The following is a 17,948-nucleotide window of genomic DNA, read 5'->3' on the forward strand; positions in this document are numbered from 1 at the left end:
CGAGGAGTACGGTGCAGTACTTTGGGTGTTAGTTTACTCAAATATTCCTGGCTGATCTGCACGCCATATGATATGGGCTCTCTCGCGAGCGAGACACGGTTTTTTTGCTTACTTTGCTCTCCTCTCCATGATTGTCACCGACCGGCAAGAGTCCTCAACCAACCCAACCCCAAATTATTCTTTCTCGGTGACTCTGAAGAAGCATCTGCTGCCGGCGTTCGTTCGTTCAGAATCCAGATCTCTCAAGAACAGAGCATTGCGTGTGTGTGTGTACACGAGGCTGCTACAGTATATGAGTACGCACGAATGAGCGAGCGCGGCGCCAACAACTAGCAGGTGAGTGTCTGGCGATGATCGATCTGGGGTCGAGTTGCTGCCGCTGCTTGCTTGGTTTGGGCCTGGACGATGGTCGATGGATGGAGGTTGCATTTGCAATGAAGGTTTTTGTGTACGGCTGCATTGTGTGGCTTACCAGACGGAGTATGTGATGAATAGGAGAAAAAAGGGAGAAAGCGACGTGACGGTAGGATTATCACGAGTACGTAGGTGAGCAGTATGGATAGCTGCGAGATGTGTGCTGGACCAGGCCGGATTCGTACTGTTTCCATCGATCGGTAGGAGAGGATATGATGGAGCAAATGGTCATGGTCTCATGGATGCATGGATGGATGCTGCGTGTGCGTGTCATGTTGCCTTCTCCTCTGCGTGCCGTTGAAGCATCGCGGTTCGACGCATGCCGATCTGCCGGGTCCGATATGGGCTGTGTGCCCTGCAGCCAGCGATCGATCCGTCGAGCAAGAACCAGCAGTCCGATCTCGAGATGCACGGCTCTTGTTCATTTAACTTCTGTGTGGGGCAACCACAGAAATTGTTTTTTTCCCCTGCTATTTGTATATGATCCTGTTCCAGATTTGATAATATCATATCCGATATCTACATGTATCAGATTTTATATCAGTGGGCATTAGCCAATCAGATGATGCGTGTGAGTTTCAGGACTAATACCATGCAATTACTAGTACGAAACATCGTCTTGATCACCGAGCATCTATCCCCTGTCTCTCATTGCTTCTATTTCTTAGCTAGTCGTCTCGCAATTCGTTGCCTCGTCATCATCGTGGGGTGTCCATGGCAATGCTCATCCCCATGAACAGTGATGCGAACTCTCGCGGCATCCCATTTGACCCCCACACCCCTGCCTTAGTCGACTACGACCGTAATGGTGCTAGATATCCCATGGTTGCAAGTTTGCAACGAGAAAGCGGTGCTATGCTTGACCATGGCAGATCCAGCATGGATCCATTGGCTGTGGAGCATGAGCGGTTATATTAAGGCTTAGGACCTAGCGAATTCATCGGTGTGGCGACGAAGCAGCAACGGATCCAGTGGCCAGGGCTGACCCTAACGAGATAATGGGAAAAGATGAGAGGATGTGTGATGTGTCAGTGGCAAGCGGCTCGCCGGCTGACTTAGGCAGTGTGGGACACGCCCCCTTCCTAATCATGCACACACGCAGGGGGATGAATTGCCATCCGTAGCGCGCGCGCGCACTCTCTCTCTCTCTCTCTGAGATGTTAGGATTGAGTTTAGTGTTGTGAAAAGACACATAACAATGCACAAACCTTTTATTACTCCTATTTAAATTTTGATATGTCTATCCACATATTTGGTAGATTTTAGTAAGCTATTGGACAGCTTAGATCGCATAAAAAATTATGTGTGAACAATAGCCTTATTGTACCCCCCCTCCCCTTTCTCCCAAGCTTGCATGCTCACCTCTCACCCAACATTCGCCAATGGATGGTTAATTAACAAATCCTTTCTGTATAATGACTGCTAGCCTGGTACGGTAGCAATCCTACCACTGTTCATAGGGCAGCTTTTCTTCTCTCTACCGGCAGGCCGGCTTAATTTGCCGGCATGTAACGATCGATGGAGAAATTGCGGGTAGTTACGGGCATGCATGTGGGATGATATGCAAATTAAGGACAAATGGAGTCAAAAGCGGCAACGCGTGTGCTCTTTGTGCATGCATTATCCTGCTTGTTTTTCTTCATGCACATCTGTCACAATCGTTTAGTTTTGGGCTAACTCAGTGTCAGCTAGCGAATAATGCCAGGCGCTAAAGATGAACGTAACGGCAATGTACAGCTAGGTAGTAGCTCTTCCGTCAATAATGAGATGAAAAGGAGATCAGTGGGGATTAGTTTGCATGTAGTACTGGTAGTAAAGCAAGCTGCCGGTATCTGATTGAATGTAATGTCAAGTCTGAAACTGGTTCAGGTTAGTTTGGAACCAGATGCACTCTGGTCTACTGCAAGGGAACCTCCCCTAAACTGTCATTTATACTCACGAAAGGGATCGCGATTTTTCAAGTAGTCGAGTGTACAGTAGTATAATATTGTTGAGGTTCTAATCTTCATTCTGTGTAGAATTGCCAAACCATATAGATAAATCAAAGATTGGAATTGCTTTGTAGCTTCAAACAAGCACAATATTTTTGCAGCAAATATAAGCAAACATATTTTTGCAGGATGAATGTGTGAAAGCACAAACATCATGGGTGTACGGATCCTCTGTTTACAAACAGTACTCCACTACCTGAGAAAAAGGTCGAAAGCAAAAAAGGCTGAAGCACGAACAAAGATCCAAAAAACCCATATCTGAACTATGGGCGCACCAACAGCATGAAACGGGCACGAGAAGAGGATGATGAGACATCAATCAGTTGTTTATCCCGGGGAGAAGAAGAGAACGCATGCAGTAACAATTACTTGGATCCACAATATAATTTCGTGTCATGGCACATTGGCATGGAGCATGAACCTTTTTTTTCTCACGGCACGCACATGCCGACATTTCTAAACACAAGAAGCAGCACCTTCTGTTCTCGTTCTCTTCTGAGCCTGATCGGATGTGGTTTAGCTGAGCTAAGCCTCCATGTCAGTCAGGCAGTGAGGCAGAGGCAGCTAGCTGAGCTGAGGCCAGCCTATCTATCTACCGGCCCCAACTATCATCTGCCAACTTTTAATACGCGCTGCCGTAGCAAGAAGAAGAAGAAGATGAGGAAGAGGAGGACGGACGCTGCATGTCACCGTGCCAGGCCATGTGCCGCGGCCCAACATGGCACGTTCTCCCCTCCAGTTCACTTCTCTCTCTGCTCACACACACTAGCCTAGCCAGTGTACTAGTGTTGTAGTGTACCCACCTCGCTTATAAATACCCGGTTCCGCACTACGGCCACACAAACCAACACCCCCACTCATCTCACTTCACTCTCTTTCTCTTCTCTTCACTTCACCACCGCCACCTCTCTCATCGGATCCCTGCACAGGAGGAGAGAGCAGTGGCGGCGAAAGGCGACATGGGCTCGCTGTCCTCTCTCGCCGCCGCGGCGGTGTTTCTCTCCCTCCTCGCCGTCGGCCACTGCGCCGCCGCCGACTTCAACGCCACCGACGCCGACGCCGACTTCGCCGGCAACGGCGTGGACTTCAACTCCAGCGACGCCGCCGTCTACTGGGGCCCCTGGACCAAGGCCAGGGCCACCTGGTACGGCCAGCCCAACGGCGCCGGCCCCGACGACAACGGTACGGCTTGTGATATCTTTGCTCATTTTTCTTCTTCTTCTCCGACGATCTGCTGCTTCTTTCCGGCAATGTGGCTCACAAAATCTTGATCCAGGCGGCGCGTGCGGGTTCAAGCACACCAACCAGTACCCGTTCATGTCGATGACCTCCTGCGGCAACCAGCCATTGTTCAAGGACGGCAAGGGATGCGGCTCTTGCTACAAGGTGAGTAGAGTACTCCAAACTAATCAAAAGATTAAAGAAAGAAAAAGAAGCCCATTTACATGGGGGGCCTAACTGTCAAAGCAGTGCATGCCGTTGCAGTCTTGACCATCGGTCCGCAGGGTGGGACCCACCGCCGAGAGCATGTGCGCGTGGCCCCCTCCACCCCGGTTTTCGGTGGCAGTGATTGGCGCGCCAAATGCATTCAATGCTAATGTTTTTTCTTCTTTTTTTTCTTTTTAACATTACAGATCAGATGCACCAAGGACAAGTCGTGCTCCGGCAGGTCGGAGACGGTGATCATCACCGACATGAACTACTACCCGGTGGCTCCGTTCCACTTCGACCTCAGCGGCACGGCGTTCGGCAGGCTCGCCAAGCCTGGCCTCAACGACAAGCTGCGCCACTCCGGCATCATCGACATCGAGTTCACCAGGTCAGTGAAAGAAACCACATTGTACTGTACTGATGTAGTAGTGGTGGTAGTGTAGCCTCCAAATCTGCCGTTGAAATTTGCTTCCAGTACTACTACTAGTAGAGGGTAAAAGTTGGGTGGAGTGGATGATGAGATGAGTGGATCCACCCAACTGCACACCTTTAACTCCATTTCCGGACACCGGCAATGGATTGCACATGCATGTGCAGCTCAGATGCAATGCAGCAACAACTTTATTAGGTTTAGGATGTTTTTTTAAAAAATTTTCATCCTCTGCCAGACTGCAACATGCTCGTTTTTGGCTACTAGCAGTAGGCACGCCTCCCTTCTGCAGCCAAACGTATGATGCGTGCCCTGCTACTATACGCCACCGGCCACCCCATTTCCATCTTGTAGTAAAATGCTTTTTATCAATCAATGGGCCCCAATCCGATTAACAAAAAAAGTAGGACACGATTATTGTATTTCCACATGACCTGTAAAGCAGGCAGCATATGACAAGATTAGCAGCGGAGTAATTCTCACTTGTGTTTAATTAACTTAATGGTGGATTCGTGTGATGTGATGGTGCAGGGTGCCATGCGAGTTCCCGGGGCTCAAGATCGGGTTCCACGTGGAGGAGTACTCGAACCCTGTGTACTTCGCGGTGCTGGTGGAGTACGAGGACGGCGACGGCGACGTGGTGCAGGTGGACCTGATGGAGTCGAAGACGGCGCACGGGCCGCCGACGGGGAGGTGGACGCCGATGAGGGAGTCGTGGGGCTCCATCTGGAGGCTGGACACCAACCACAGGCTCCAGGCCCCCTTCTCCATCCGCATCCGCAACGAGTCCGGCAAGACGCTCGTCGCCAACAACGTCATCCCGGCCAACTGGAGGCCCAACACGTTCTACCGCTCCTTCGTCCAGTACAGCTGAACCGCCGCTCGCCGGCGGCGACCCTCGGCGCCGGCATCGCCGCTGCTGCTGCTGCTAGTAATACTACTACTGCTATGATGTAATTGTGTTACCGGTTGGGTTCTTTGAGTTTGTTGGGGTTGGGGATTGTGTGGTCGGTCTGTGTCGCGATTTGCAGAAACCGGGCGAGCGAAAGAAAAAAAAAGCTGTGTGGGAAATGGAGGAGGTAGGCGTACAAGGTTACGCTCTCCCGCCCACTCTCGCTTTTATAATTTATCATTTTCAAATGGTGATGATATGATGATTAATCAAAAGGAGTATATTGCTACTTAAATTGTATGGTACTACCATTAGCTTGCTGTGATCTGTATCTATCCTCCCTGTTTGCGTACCTGTGCTGTGCCATTCCTTCTCAAATCTCATATCGCTGGAGTAACACGCACTTGCTTTTGGCTCACAGCTAGAGCATCTCTATGCCGATTGCCGAGAGGAAAAGCAATGCCGGTGTTCAAAGTAAACTTCAAATTTGGAAGTGCAGAAAAGCATAACTGAAATCTTGGATCCCTACCGTGTGTATCCCAAATGGTTCCATTTCGCGCGCTTTTCGCGGTATCCAGTTCCCGCGCGCGGTAAAATTACAAACATGAAACATACGGTTGTACACTACTCGTACCTTTGCTTTTCTGTGATTCCGTTGGTTAGTTACTGACATGATTTGGTTGCCGGTAAAGTGGTAAAGCACGCGGCCAAGATTATCCAGCCTCCCAGCATTGCGCCGTTCTATAAAGCTCCTGACAAGGAGTGGCATTTTCCGTTCTTTTTTATCCTATCAGCATAGTGCTGCTACTGCTACTACTTGACTTTTGGAGTAGTACTACTAGTACTGTGCTAAACCCTTTTTTTTTCTTCTTGAAACCAAGAAATGTTTGGGGCTCGATTCAGAGTCCGGTCAAACAGAACAGGGTCGGTCCATCTATGCAGCGTTACAATAGCTTGCAGCCAAACCATCCCATCTTTGCTGATGCGTGTGCTTCCGAGTTATTGCGGCTCATCGATCCAGATCTCATCTCCGACGCCGGCATCTTTATCTACTCCTCCTCCTACTCCTGCGTGAACATGCCACAGTAGCACTATTACTCATCAGAGTTGAGAACATGCAATGCAATCATGCAGCGTGCGAGAGCAGCAGCAGCAGCCGAGATCAGACATTCACAACCGAGCTCCGATCCACGCGTAGATGCATGTATTGATTCCTACACACTCTGCGAGTGAGTGAGTGAATGAATGTGCGTGTGTATGTGTTCATTGATGCAGATTTGGATGGAGCAAATGCAACATGCCATGCCACAGCATCGAATAAATTGCTAAACTGAACACATCTACTCCTACTTTAACTCTACATTCTCTGGCTTGCCGGTGCCGGAGCTCATCACGGTGCAGCCGGAGCTCATGGATGGCCGACACGGTGACATTCGCGGCGCCTCTTTTCCCCTTTTCTTTTTGGCCAATATGGAGGAGTGGTACATGTCCGCGGATCGAGCTGTTTCCCCGCGGTCCGCGGCATGTGCGCCTCGCCTACATGGATGGATAGATGTGTGTGGCCCAACGGAGTCAAAAGCCTAACCTGTACTAGTACTACTCGGCGTCGACCTGTACGGCATCTCTCTCTCTTCTTTTCTTTTCTTTTCTTTTTTTCAGTTTGTGCATGCGTCGGTGCTGCTGAATAATGTTGCCGCCCTGCTCTGCTCTACCTGTTCAATTATCCAATTCCATGGAGCTACAACTACAATTTGGTGAGTGCGCTACACTGTTGATAGGTGTTCAACTCCACCCTCCAACTCTCAAGTGTAGAAAGATGAGTTGCAAAGGGAGAAATCATCACTTTGTTGGCCAGATTGTGTTGGAGCACTGAGAGAAGAAAAATCTGAGAGAATATACTTGGGGCAGGGAGCAGTATGGAGATAGAGGGTTTTGGGAGGTAAAAAGATCTGCGAAAAAACGAACGGTTGACAAGCTAAGCTGGGCATGATTGGTGAGCTGAGGTCCAGTGAGTACTCTCTACATTCATTTGCCGGCAGACATGAACAGCGGAGACGAAAGTCAGACAAGATGATGAATTGATCCCCACCTGGTCCATCAGACCAAAGTGCAATTGCTTGCCTCTACAAAAACACAGCTGTACATGACCATCTGCCGGTTTATACAGGTCAAGACAATATAAATATACTGTGCACCTCTAAAGAAAAGAGGGTAGAAAAATATACACCATGCCACGGTTGTTGCGACGCCGTACTATTTCATATCTAACCACAAGATTAGGGATTTACTCCCTCCGTCCCAAAATATAAGCATTTTTAGCTATGAATCTGGACAACCGTTTGTCCAGATTCATAGCCAAAAATTGTTACATTTTGGGATGGAGGTAGTAGGCAAAATAATATTCTGTGCAAATACAACAACTAGCATTTTACATGTACTACTTGTAGTAAGTACCATGTCACGATCATTGTCTGGAGTTGCTTGGCTGGTCCTGCTGCTGCTGCTGGTGGTTTAGCTTCTGGTACATTGCCATCATCCGGTTGTACGCCTCCATGCCGTTCGGTTGCTGCACACATTTGTGCCAAGCAATTCGTCAGGTTCCAAGTTCAGGTTGAGATGATGGCAAAATGCAAGAACGATTCTACTGGAGTACTACATTTACCTGTGCGTTTTGCTGCGCCGCTTGGGAGGCGAGGAAGGCGGAGAAGGCGTCGGAGGTGGCGGCGCCGGTGGGCTGCGGCGGTCGGTCGGCGGCGGCGGCGGAGGAGGAGGATGCGGCGGCGTCCCAGGAGACGGGGAGGAAAGGGGGCGTGTGCATATGCATGGGCGCGTATCCGCCGGCCTGGCCCATGTTCATCATGCTGAGGCCGATCTGAGCCATCTGGGCCATCTGGGCCATGACGGACATCTGCAGCTGTGGCATGGCCATGCCCATGGGCATCATCATGCTGCCCATCCGGCTCATCACCTGCACCTGCGCCTGCAGCTGCTTCAGGTAGTCGATCACCTCGTCCAGCATCGACGCCTTGTCAGTCTGGATAAACGCACCACGGTTTACACGAACCGTCAAATTTTAGTTGATATAAATGGTGATGTGTGTGTGTGTCTATATATATATTTTGTTGGAGTGATATAGTACGTGCTAAATTAATTTTTACAAAACTCCAGCTAATAACGATGTCAACCGTTTGATTTAAATAGTTAAAAGTTGAAAATTTTCAAGAATCCAATCAAGGTATGACACGTCAGTGTTTATAAAGCTTCTAAGTTTCTTTTTGTATTTATATATATTTTCTCCCGTTTATTCTTTTTTACCAATGTACGTGGATTTAGGTTTGTTTGCTGTCGTCGTCTCACCTTGCTTGAATTGGGAACGAGCTTCTGCAATGTTTTCATCTTTTGGTTGATCCTGTCCCGTCGTTTCTGCAATCAACAGTAGACCAAATGATTTTTTAGTTAGTCGAAATTAGCAAACATCGTAATAGTAATATTCTAGATTTATTTTTTTTTCCAAAAAAAAGTCTTTTGAGAGAGAAATGGAGTTTTTAGCCCATGGATGGGCAAACAATTTTTACCGACGGGCGGTTGTGTTCTGTTCATACTTCATAGCAACAAGCTGGTCATTTTTAGTCCTGATGACTAGTTAAAAGAAGCTTAAATTTTTAATCCATCCGGTCCTGTTCGGAACTGCAACCGGCAAATGAGACTATCACGGGCACAGTTCCCAAGCTCTGATTTCATTAAAAACTTTGTTCATCAATATTTTTTCTTTAAAAAATACTTTCTATTTTTTATATGCAATTCATTCGTCTGTGCCCTTAAATAATTTTCATAAATTCAGTTTTTGTAATCCATTAGCTACTCCTAATTCAAACGGGACCTAATCAATTTCAGTTAACTAAACATATGCTTCAAAACTCACAAGAGTCAGGTAAGCATATGCATGGCGACATACACATCAGCTTGGAACTGAAAGTGATATTGGCATCCTCAGAAAGTTGCAATATTGACGAACCTTCCATCAAGGCGAGGCCAAAAAAGATATCAATGAATTGTGATAGCTATCTAAAACGTATCCTATAGCTTGTGATACTAATTAACAAACGTTGAGTTTTCAACTGGCTGCTGTCTAGGATATATTGGTCTAAAAAAACAAAAAAGAGAACTAGTTGGCATGCACTAGCTAGTAGTGACCTTTTTCCCACAAAAGAAAATGAAATTCTTAAATCAGTTATGGATGCTTGGACCAGATTCTCAGTTCCGACAATCACAAAAAAAGAAAAAAAAAAGGAGCTCAATGCATGACATCTCCAGGGGAAAAGTACAGAAGTGTTGGTTGGTGGCTCAAAACAGTAGAGTGGATACTTGGAGCAAATTTAGCCAAGAAAACTCATTATCTAGGTAGTAGAATCATGTGGACATCCATGCTTACGTGATTATTCTTTCGCACAAACCTTAACTTCATATTTGATGCGTGGAAATGTGCAGTACTGTATAAACTATACCTCCTTCCGTCCAAAAAAAAAATCAAACCCAGGGTTTGTGCGTCCAGATGCAAACCCTGGGTTTGAATTTTTTTCCGGGGAAAGAATTTTTTTTTTCAGAATGAAGATATAGTACTAGTACTAGATCGGTAAGCAATTTTAGATGTATAATACACCTAGATCATATTTTTTTTAAGATAGAGAGGGTAGCCTTTGCGTTTCTATTAAGAGAAATGAACTTCAGCTACAACCGGATAGAAAGAAAAAGAAAGACTTGGTGCATCATTTTTGCTTTTCCTGTGATGCAAAAAGAAAGATCTTAGTACGTACTATATATATCACACTGCAAAAAGAGCACTAATAGATCAACATATTTTGCACGTTGTTACTAAACCAATCCAGTGAGTAATCAGTACAAAATACATGTAATTAATTGGCAACTCGGCATGCAGTGTACTAGTAGTGTAATAATGGAGCTAGATAGAGTGTAAAAATGGAGGTAGGTCGATCGCTTACACGCTCAGATTCGTTATGGATGGCAGCGGCTCGGCTCCTCTTGGTAGAAATAGACGATCTCATCGCCCCTTCCCCTCTGATCACGACGTGCTCATCCTCGTCGCACATGCCACCTCTCTTTTAATTTTTCAATGCAAACGCTTTCAGCGAATTATTGATAAATACAAACGCAAGCAAACGAAATCTGCGCTCTGAATACGAGAGTGAAGATGAGAAGCTAGCTATGGTACTCGACGTGCATGAAAAAGCTAGCTACTATCTGTGCTTGCCTGCGATTGCGAGCGACGGCTGAAGCAACGCGAGTCGCTGGCGCCGCCGGCGATGCTGGTGTTCTCCGTCTCCGGCGAGCCCTTGTCCTCTGTCCTGTCCTCCAGCGAGGTGGAGTTGTTGGTCGTCGTCGTGAACCCGCACACGTCGTCGGCCGCGGTGCCGCAGCAGGCGTCGAGCGTGAGCAGCGTGCTCTCGCCGCGGCGCCCCGGCGCGGCGCTCCCCTGGCTGGCGCACGCGCGCCGCCCGTCCTCGCCGACCACCACCCGCGGCCGCTTGCTCCGCCCCTCCGCCGCGTCGGCGTCGCACGGCACCAGCGCGTCGGCCGCCGCCACCACCCCGACGCTGCCGAGCCATGGCGCGGGCACGGGACGCGCGCGCGCCGCGAGGTGCGACGACGACGACGACCGCGCGGCCGCCTCGCCCACCACCGCCTCCAGCGTCTCGCGGTCCCCGACCACGCCGCCACCTCCTCCCCCTCCCATGGCAGCCTGCAGCTGCTGATGCGGCGGGAACTTGGGCGGCGCGGGGCGGTTGAGCAGCAGGCCATGCGAGGAGATGTTGCCCTTCTCCCACGTCAGCTCCGCCACCTCGTAGTACTGGTCCGACGTCGGCACCGCCACTGGCATGAACGCTCCCCCGCCGCCCGACACGACGCGGTGCCCGCCGCCGCCGCCGCCGCCAATCCCGCCGCCACCCACCGGGTCGTCCAGATCCCAGCTCGGCACGCACTGGTTCATGATCGATCAACGGAGTGAGCGAGTGAATGGCTGGTACGCGGCCGCGCGCGTGTATGGATACTTATGCTGCTGCAGCGATGGATGGAGTGGTGGGTGAGACGCACGCAAGTAACTGTACAGCGTGTGGAGGAGCCATGCAGTTGGCGCGCGCGGTGTAGGCGAGGGCGAGGGGCGAGAGCAATAGGATGGATGGATTCATGGGACGGTGAGACGATGTGTGAGGGGGAGACGCGCACGTAGCCGCCTCGGCTTCCACATGACCACGTACCGCGCTCGCTGTTTACGTGACCGCGACCGCGACCGCGAGAGGGCCGGACGGTTGTCGGAGCCGTCGGATGGGCGTCGGGCGGTGGAGCGGGAGGCGACAGATTCTCCCCCCTCCCCGTGTTGTTGCTCTCCTTGTCTCTGTTTGAACTTTCTGCGTGAGTGGGCGGGCAGAGCAGCTCTCGCTCGCAGCTCGCTGCCTGCCTGCTTCAGTTCCCGGGGGAGTGCACCGACGGGCGACGGCTAACGTGAGAGTGAGACAGATCAGAGTACAAGAATACCAGATGGGATGTACATTTATGTGAGTGGATTCTAAACTCTCGAGCGAGATATCCTCTTGTTATGTATTCCTCCGTTTCTAAATATTTGACGCCGTTGACTTTTTAAAATATATTTGATCATTCGTCTTATTCAAAAAAAATTAAGTAATTATTAATTTTTTTCTATCATTTGATTCATTGTTAGATATACTTATATGTATACATATAGTTTTACATATTTCATAAAATTTTTAAAATAAGATGAACGGACAAACATGTGCTAAAAGTCAACAATGTCAAATATTTAGAAACGAAGGGAGTACAAGTCATTCAAATGGTTATGAAAGATATGAAAAAAATTAACAAGATATAGTAATACGCGACAAACCACTCCACAAATATGCAAGTTAAAATTTATTTTTTATAAGATAAAAAACAGATTAATCTATGCCTCGTTAATATATATTCACAATCAAATTTATTTCTTTCGTTGTAACATGTAGAAGTTAAATTTGATCTTATATGTTTGTGGAGTGATTTATTTGATTAATTTTCATAACTATTTAAATTACATGTAAATAATGAGGGAATATCCCTCGAGAATTTAGAATTGTTTCTAGTACATTTATCCCTGTGATCATTTTGGAACATGAGCTAATTAGTGGTACATGTGTATACATATCGGCGGGGTTTATTTGGTAAAACTTTATAACTCTTAAATTTAACTTTATGAGCGTAGTTTTAAGTGAAATGTGAAGCGGTCTAAACCATACTCCACTTCTCTAATGTATTATTTCCTCACTACTTCAATCCGCTCAATTTGCTATTTTTTTTATGAAGCTGAAATCAGCTTAAGTTCTAGCCTTTAAGGCTGTGTTCGGGAGGGAACCCCCTCCCTTCCCGGCACGCAAAATAAAGCAGCATTTAGCGCGTGATTAATTAAACTTTAGCTATTTTTTTTACTAAAATGGATTAATATGATTTTTAAGCAATTTTTGTATAGAAACTTTTTTTGCAAAAAAACACACAGTTCAGCAGTTTGAAAAGTGTGCGCGTGTAAAACGAGGAGAGGGAGTTGGTAACTGCTGGGAACGAACGCAGCCTAAGAGTGGAGCTGAAGCAAGAGACCATCTATCATATGATACAGCACGTACTTAGCACTTAGCAGGGTTTACATTACCGTCGGTAACCGCGCCGGTACGGTAAATAGAAAAACCACGGTAACCTTCTCAAATTTAAATAAATTTAAAAAATAATATAAATTTTTGATAAATTTTATACAGTTTTGTACGGTTTTTCACGGTCACCGTGCGGTAACCCCGGCCCCAACAGTTTGGGAAAACCTTACACTTAGCAGGGGAAGGAAATGGTTTTGTACGCCCATCGTCCTCTCCCTTTTGTTAGAACACTTGCTTTTTTTTTTCTTTTCCTTGCACAGAGAAATTGTTAGATTCGAATGCGTCCAATATATAAGCGACATAGGCATTCTCCTCTCCTCGTTAGTTATTGGCGCGGGATGGATTACAGCAATTACCAAAATTAAGACACCTTTGCCCCTCGTGGCCTCGTCGTTAGTTGTGGATGCTAGCTGCTTAATTTCTGTCTTTGCGTCATAAGGCCGACGCAAATCAACGATCAGCTGTTGATGAGCTAGTATATCGGTCATCTCAATCGCATTGAGAAATCACAGTCGTTCAAGAGTGGTGTTTAGTTCCTAAAAAAACTTGAAAGTTTTAGAAAAGTTGAAAGTTTGAAAAAATAATTAAAAGTTTATATGTATAGAAAAGTTTTATATGTGATGTGATGTGATGAAAAGTTAAAAGTTTAGAGTAGTTAGAAGTGAACTAAACACGACCCAAATAGAAAAAGAAGCCCCTTTTTTTTCCCGATGGCCCGAATACATCACGAACTGTCCTTGACGGCTTGACCAGCTTGGTTCAGTGAACAACTGTCAAAGAAGATAAGAACCTTACGCAACTGGTAATTTAGGATTGGAAATTTCTTGAACCACTTGCCAGTCAGATTATTTCTCCTTACCGCAGGAATTTGGAATTTGTTTACCACACCTCTTCGAAGAACTGTATAGGAAGGAGTCTACGGGGCGTTTGAATCACATGCAGAGAGCAATGTAACCAACCAAGGGACCGAGAACGGAGATATGTAAGAGAAGAATGAAAGGGTTGCAATCTGAGTTCGGATGGGGGAGATTAGAATATCTAACACCTACGCACAGAAAACGGAACGGTCCATTAACACGTGATTAATTAAGTATTAGATATTTTTTTAAAAAAATAGATTAATTTGATTTTCTAAACAACTTTCGTATAAAAACTTTTTAAAAAAACGCACCGTTTAGCAGTTTGAAAAGTGTGCGCGTGGAAAACGAGAGAGAGGGGATGGGAAAAGATGCATGCGAACACAGCCGAATAATTGACGGAGGACAGAGATATAATTGTGTTTTGGGGAGAATTGACGGAGAGAAATGGAATGGTGTTAATTTTGGGGAGAAGAGAGCGACCTCCAATTTTCATATAATCGATGAAATTATACAAGAAGTGAGAACTTGGAGCACGGGTGGAGCAAAGCGCCAAAGCGTATCACAACATTATTAGGATAAGTTTTTCGTAAGCGCTGAGTGCTGTGTGATTTAGCCGCGTTTCCCTGTACATAACAATGATTTTTCGTTGTTTTTCTCATTCTCTCTCCCCTATCCATAATATAATTAACGTCGGCAATAGCTGACTTTTCGTTCAAAAATGATAGCATCAACCTGATGAAACCACTGAAAACGGCACGCGAGAAGCAACATCGCTGCATGTATTATATCATTGCTGACGCTGGAGATATTAAGCTCCATTGCGAGGCCAAGATTTTGCAGGCCAAAGGACCACACATCACACAGTTCACACATGCATGCAAACACATGGACAACTTCTAACTTTCTGTCGAGAAAATTACCTGCCCAAACCAAAAAGATGTCATCGCGCTGTGCGCTACCCAGCTGTATGGACCACGACGTCCGTTTTTTATGCATTGATGAGTTTAGGTGAATCCAAGCTGGTCGATCTGATATGATCTGATCTAGTTATCCATCGATATGATCCATCCTGGACCATGCCACAAACTAGAAATCTATCGATCGATGCTGCCATGTCGGGGCCATTGCCGTCGTCTGTCATTTTCATAGCTTTTGTTCTCTGTTCAAATGGGGGTAGTGCTCGATCTCTCAGATTAGATCGATCAATATGATATATGCCTCTGCATGATGATTAAATACATGTGCATGTAAGATTCTATTAGCTAATCTCTCGCGCATGTAAAACGAACGATTCATTAGTGTATGATTAATTAAGTATTAGTTAATTATTTTTGAAAAATAATTAATATGAGTTTTTAAAGCAATTTTTCTATACAAATATTGTGTAAAATACACACCGTTTAACGGTTGGAGAAACGTAAACATGGAAAACAATAAGGTAGAGGTTAAAAATGTTAAGTGAAGAACACAGCCTTAGTGTTTTAAAAGAGCACTTCGTTTGTGCGTACACATTGTTGTTTTATCTCGGGCACAAATAACTTGCATGTACTAGTGAGGGGGTTCTAATCTTTCGAGACGATGTCCCCTCCTGTATTTTTTTCTTCAAATTCAATTTAAGTGGTTGTGAGAAAGTTTGTTTTTTAAAAAATGTAAAGTACAATGACACCTATCATTCCAAAAAAATATATGCTAGGGAAAAAAAAAGAAATTTAAGAATAAATAGTACTATACAGTTTATAGGTTGGATTTGTTTTTTCTATTTCTCCGTATGTGAGTTGAGTTTGGTTTAGGTTGGTGGAGTGATATATGTATGCTGTATGAATATTGTCAATATTTTAAGGATTTTCTCGTACTCCTTTCGAGTTGATAATACTTGTCGTTTTGGACAAGGGCATGGTCTAAAAAAACAACTTTGACCATTATTTTTTATTATAATATGTATAAAATTGTTAGCAAATATATGATCTTATTAAAGTACTTTTTAAGACTAATCTATACATGTAGTCACCATATTTGAAAGACAAATATTTTAAAAATGATTCATAATCAAAGATTCTAAAGTTTGACTTCACCATTGTCCAAAACGACAAGTATTATCAGCCCGGAGGAAGTAGCTATTTAAGTGGTGTTTGAACAAACGAGGGAAAAAAAAGAGTTTACAACTGTTACCCATTGTACTGCTATAGTGTTTGATGATTCGTGTATCCACAATGAGTGTTTTGTTATGGAGTGCCCAAACGCTTCCTTCCCTCTGGGTCCATCCCCACCTCACATCGCGATCGGACGGTGATGGGCCTGTCCGTACGTGTCGCTCCTCCATTCGTAATTACTAACAAGGGGACTTTCATGTGTTAAAATAAAAAACGGGATTGCTATATGGCATTCGAATGAAATTTAGGGATGAAATCTTACATATTTTGGACCATTGGATCCATGCCAAGATTCATGCATCGGCTTCTCTCCTCCAACTCTGGCGGGCTCCCCTTCTTCTCTGGCGCCGGCGACACCCCAACTCCGACGGGTAAGGGTTTGGGGTTGGGGTAAGGATAGGAGGGGGGTTGGGGGAGGGGGAAGAGGGGTGTTTCTTCGGGGCTTAAAGGGATGGCCGTGGGCGGCGGAGGACCGGCGGTGGGTGGTGGACTTTGGCAGGCGGCGAGGCGGCGGCAGGGGTAAAGCAAGCGTAGGATTAGGAGGTGGCGGCCAGTGGTGGCGGATCCGGCGGCGGGGAGCCGACGGAGACGGGGAAGACGGTGGGGCGGGGGCACCTCGTCGTCGCCGCCATGAGGAGAAAGTGAGGGGGGAAGGGGAGGGGGCTCGCCGGGGGGCCTCGCCGGCGCCGTTAACCTTTTCCGGCCAGCCGGCGAGGCGGACGGCGGCGCGGTGGCGGTGGTGGCGGCGGATCGCACGTGGGACGGGAGGAGAAGGGTGGTGGCGCGATCTGGAACCGGGTGAGAGGAGGAGAGGAGTTAGGTTAAATGGTCAGCACGAATCTTTGTCACACCCCGAACTAATCCCGAGCGGAACTAGCCCGTGACCGCTCCAAATTAACCTGTTAATCGATACCAGTCCTAGGAAACAGTGCTGGTATCACAGGAAGACAGAATATCACAGCGACAGAGGTCTCTTTATTATAGAGTAGGAGTACAGTCATGTTGGGCTACGGACAGATCCCGAGCTCACAACTGCATTACAAAAGGGAAGCGGAAGCCAAGACTTGGACCAAACATCACAGGCGCGACTTGGGAACTAGGCCGAAACCCTAAAACTCATTGTATCCGGCTTGCTCCTGGAAAAACTCCTCGTCAGCGGGATCCGCTTCATCTTCTTCAGCAACTGGGGGGGATTATTTATATAGAGCAAGGGTGAGTACGGGAGTACTCAGCAAGCCATGGGAAATAAGTGTTTAATGCAGGCTTCAAGGAAAGGCTGTTGTTTTTGCAATTGATTTTATTTGAACTTATTTCTGAAACGACTAAGTGAGTGCTTCTCAAACGACACGGATGAGACAGTGCGTCTTGTCCGGTCGGAGTATGTGCAATGTATCAGTCTTTTGAATTGATCAAGATTGGCACCCGGCCAACAGCTTTCAAACGGCCACCCGGGCCTGGCTGATCCCATCAGCCGCAGATTTTTCCAAACATCAAACTCATTCCACAACAGCAAATTTCACAAGGCAGTAGTCAAACAAAACTACGCTAGGAATCACCTCACATCCGCCCATGACCGTGGGCACGGCTGTTCGAACAGTTTAATAACCTCTGCAGAGGGGGTACACTTTACCCACACGACATTACTAACCCGGATCATCCAGCCCGTGCAGAACGGCCACGACTAGAGACCTTAAGGCTTTCATGACAAGGCATTTCGAAAGCCGACACAGGTTCACCATATGCCAACGAGAGGGGTCCCAGACCAACACCAGATTAGGTCCCATACCATACTGTGCCAGGAAGCCCAGGGGTCCTCCCCGACACCACCCCGGCGAATCCACATGTCTCTTGGCATCAAGGCTCCCCTGATTAGCTAATTACTCAGCCAGGGGTGTCCCATTCCACCCATGTGGTCGTACTTGTCTTATGTTCGGATGAAATTCCAAGGAAACGGTCCTTAAGTGCAAGAGCGGGAAACCGTACACCCGGTACGTTCCCCGGTCCGCGATTTTGGAAATTCATTTAGTTCGCAAGCACCGACCCAGGTGTCGGGTTTTTCAAGTCTTTTGTA

The 17,948-nt window shown here is 46.8% G+C and overlaps 2 protein-coding genes across 3 annotated transcripts; one reads left to right on the forward strand and one right to left on the reverse strand.

Moving 5' to 3' along the window:
• Positions 1 to 3,229: 3,229 nt before the first annotated feature.
• Positions 3,230 to 5,453, forward strand: LOC127786320 (expansin-B4). Its single transcript, XM_052313680.1, has 4 exons — positions 3,230 to 3,587; positions 3,682 to 3,791; positions 4,040 to 4,224; positions 4,798 to 5,453. The coding sequence occupies exons 1-4, from the start codon at positions 3,365 to 3,367 to the stop codon at positions 5,138 to 5,140; spliced, it is 861 nt and encodes a 286-aa protein (XP_052169640.1). The 5' UTR covers positions 3,230 to 3,364; the 3' UTR covers positions 5,141 to 5,453.
• Positions 5,454 to 5,637: 184 nt separating this feature from the next.
• LOC127786319 (transcription factor UNE10) lies at positions 5,638 to 11,400 on the reverse strand. Of its 2 annotated transcripts, none has more exons than XM_052313678.1 (6): positions 10,428 to 11,400; positions 10,159 to 10,275; positions 8,516 to 8,581; positions 7,821 to 8,192; positions 7,613 to 7,724; positions 5,638 to 6,225 (listed from the first exon to the last, which is right to left on the reverse strand). In XM_052313678.1, exons 1-5 carry the CDS (start codon positions 11,163 to 11,165, stop codon positions 7,623 to 7,625), a joined length of 1,395 nt encoding a protein of 464 aa, XP_052169638.1. In that variant the 5' UTR covers positions 11,166 to 11,400; the 3' UTR covers positions 5,638 to 6,225; positions 7,613 to 7,622. The 2 variants fall into 2 exon arrangements, with proteins under 2 accessions (XP_052169638.1, XP_052169639.1); XM_052313679.1 differs by lacking the exon at positions 5,638 to 6,225 and adding an exon at positions 7,215 to 7,281.
• Positions 11,401 to 17,948: the final 6,548 nt, after the last annotated feature.

This window comes from Oryza glaberrima, chromosome 10, assembly GCF_000147395.1.
Source record: "Oryza glaberrima chromosome 10, OglaRS2, whole genome shotgun sequence".
Lineage (NCBI taxonomy): Eukaryota > Viridiplantae > Streptophyta > Magnoliopsida > Poales > Poaceae > Oryza > Oryza glaberrima.

What these genes read in the sequence shown, in the direction of transcription:
- LOC127786320 (XM_052313680.1), top strand. Translation starts at nt 3,365, where the DNA reads ATGGGCTCGCTGTCCTCTCTCGCCGCCGCGGCGGTGTTTCTCTCCCTC. An exon ending in CGCCGGCCCCGACGACAACG is followed by an intron (nt 3,588 to 3,681) that starts GTACGGCTTGTG and finishes ATCTTGATCCAG; the next exon opens with GCGGCGCGTGCGGGTTCAAG. An exon ending in GATGCGGCTCTTGCTACAAG is followed by an intron (nt 3,792 to 4,039) that starts GTGAGTAGAGTA and finishes TTAACATTACAG; the next exon opens with ATCAGATGCACCAAGGACAA.
- LOC127786319 (XM_052313678.1), bottom strand. Translation starts at nt 11,165, where the DNA reads ATGAACCAGTGCGTGCCGAGCTGGGATCTGGACGACCCGGTGGGTGGC. An exon ending in GCCGTCGCTCGCAATCGCAG is followed by an intron (nt 10,276 to 10,427) that starts GCAAGCACAGAT and finishes AAAAATTAAAAG; the next exon opens with AGAGGTGGCATGTGCGACGA. An exon ending in CGGCGCAGCAAAACGCACAG is followed by an intron (nt 7,725 to 7,820) that starts GTAAATGTAGTA and finishes AAATGTGTGCAG; the next exon opens with CAACCGAACGGCATGGAGGC.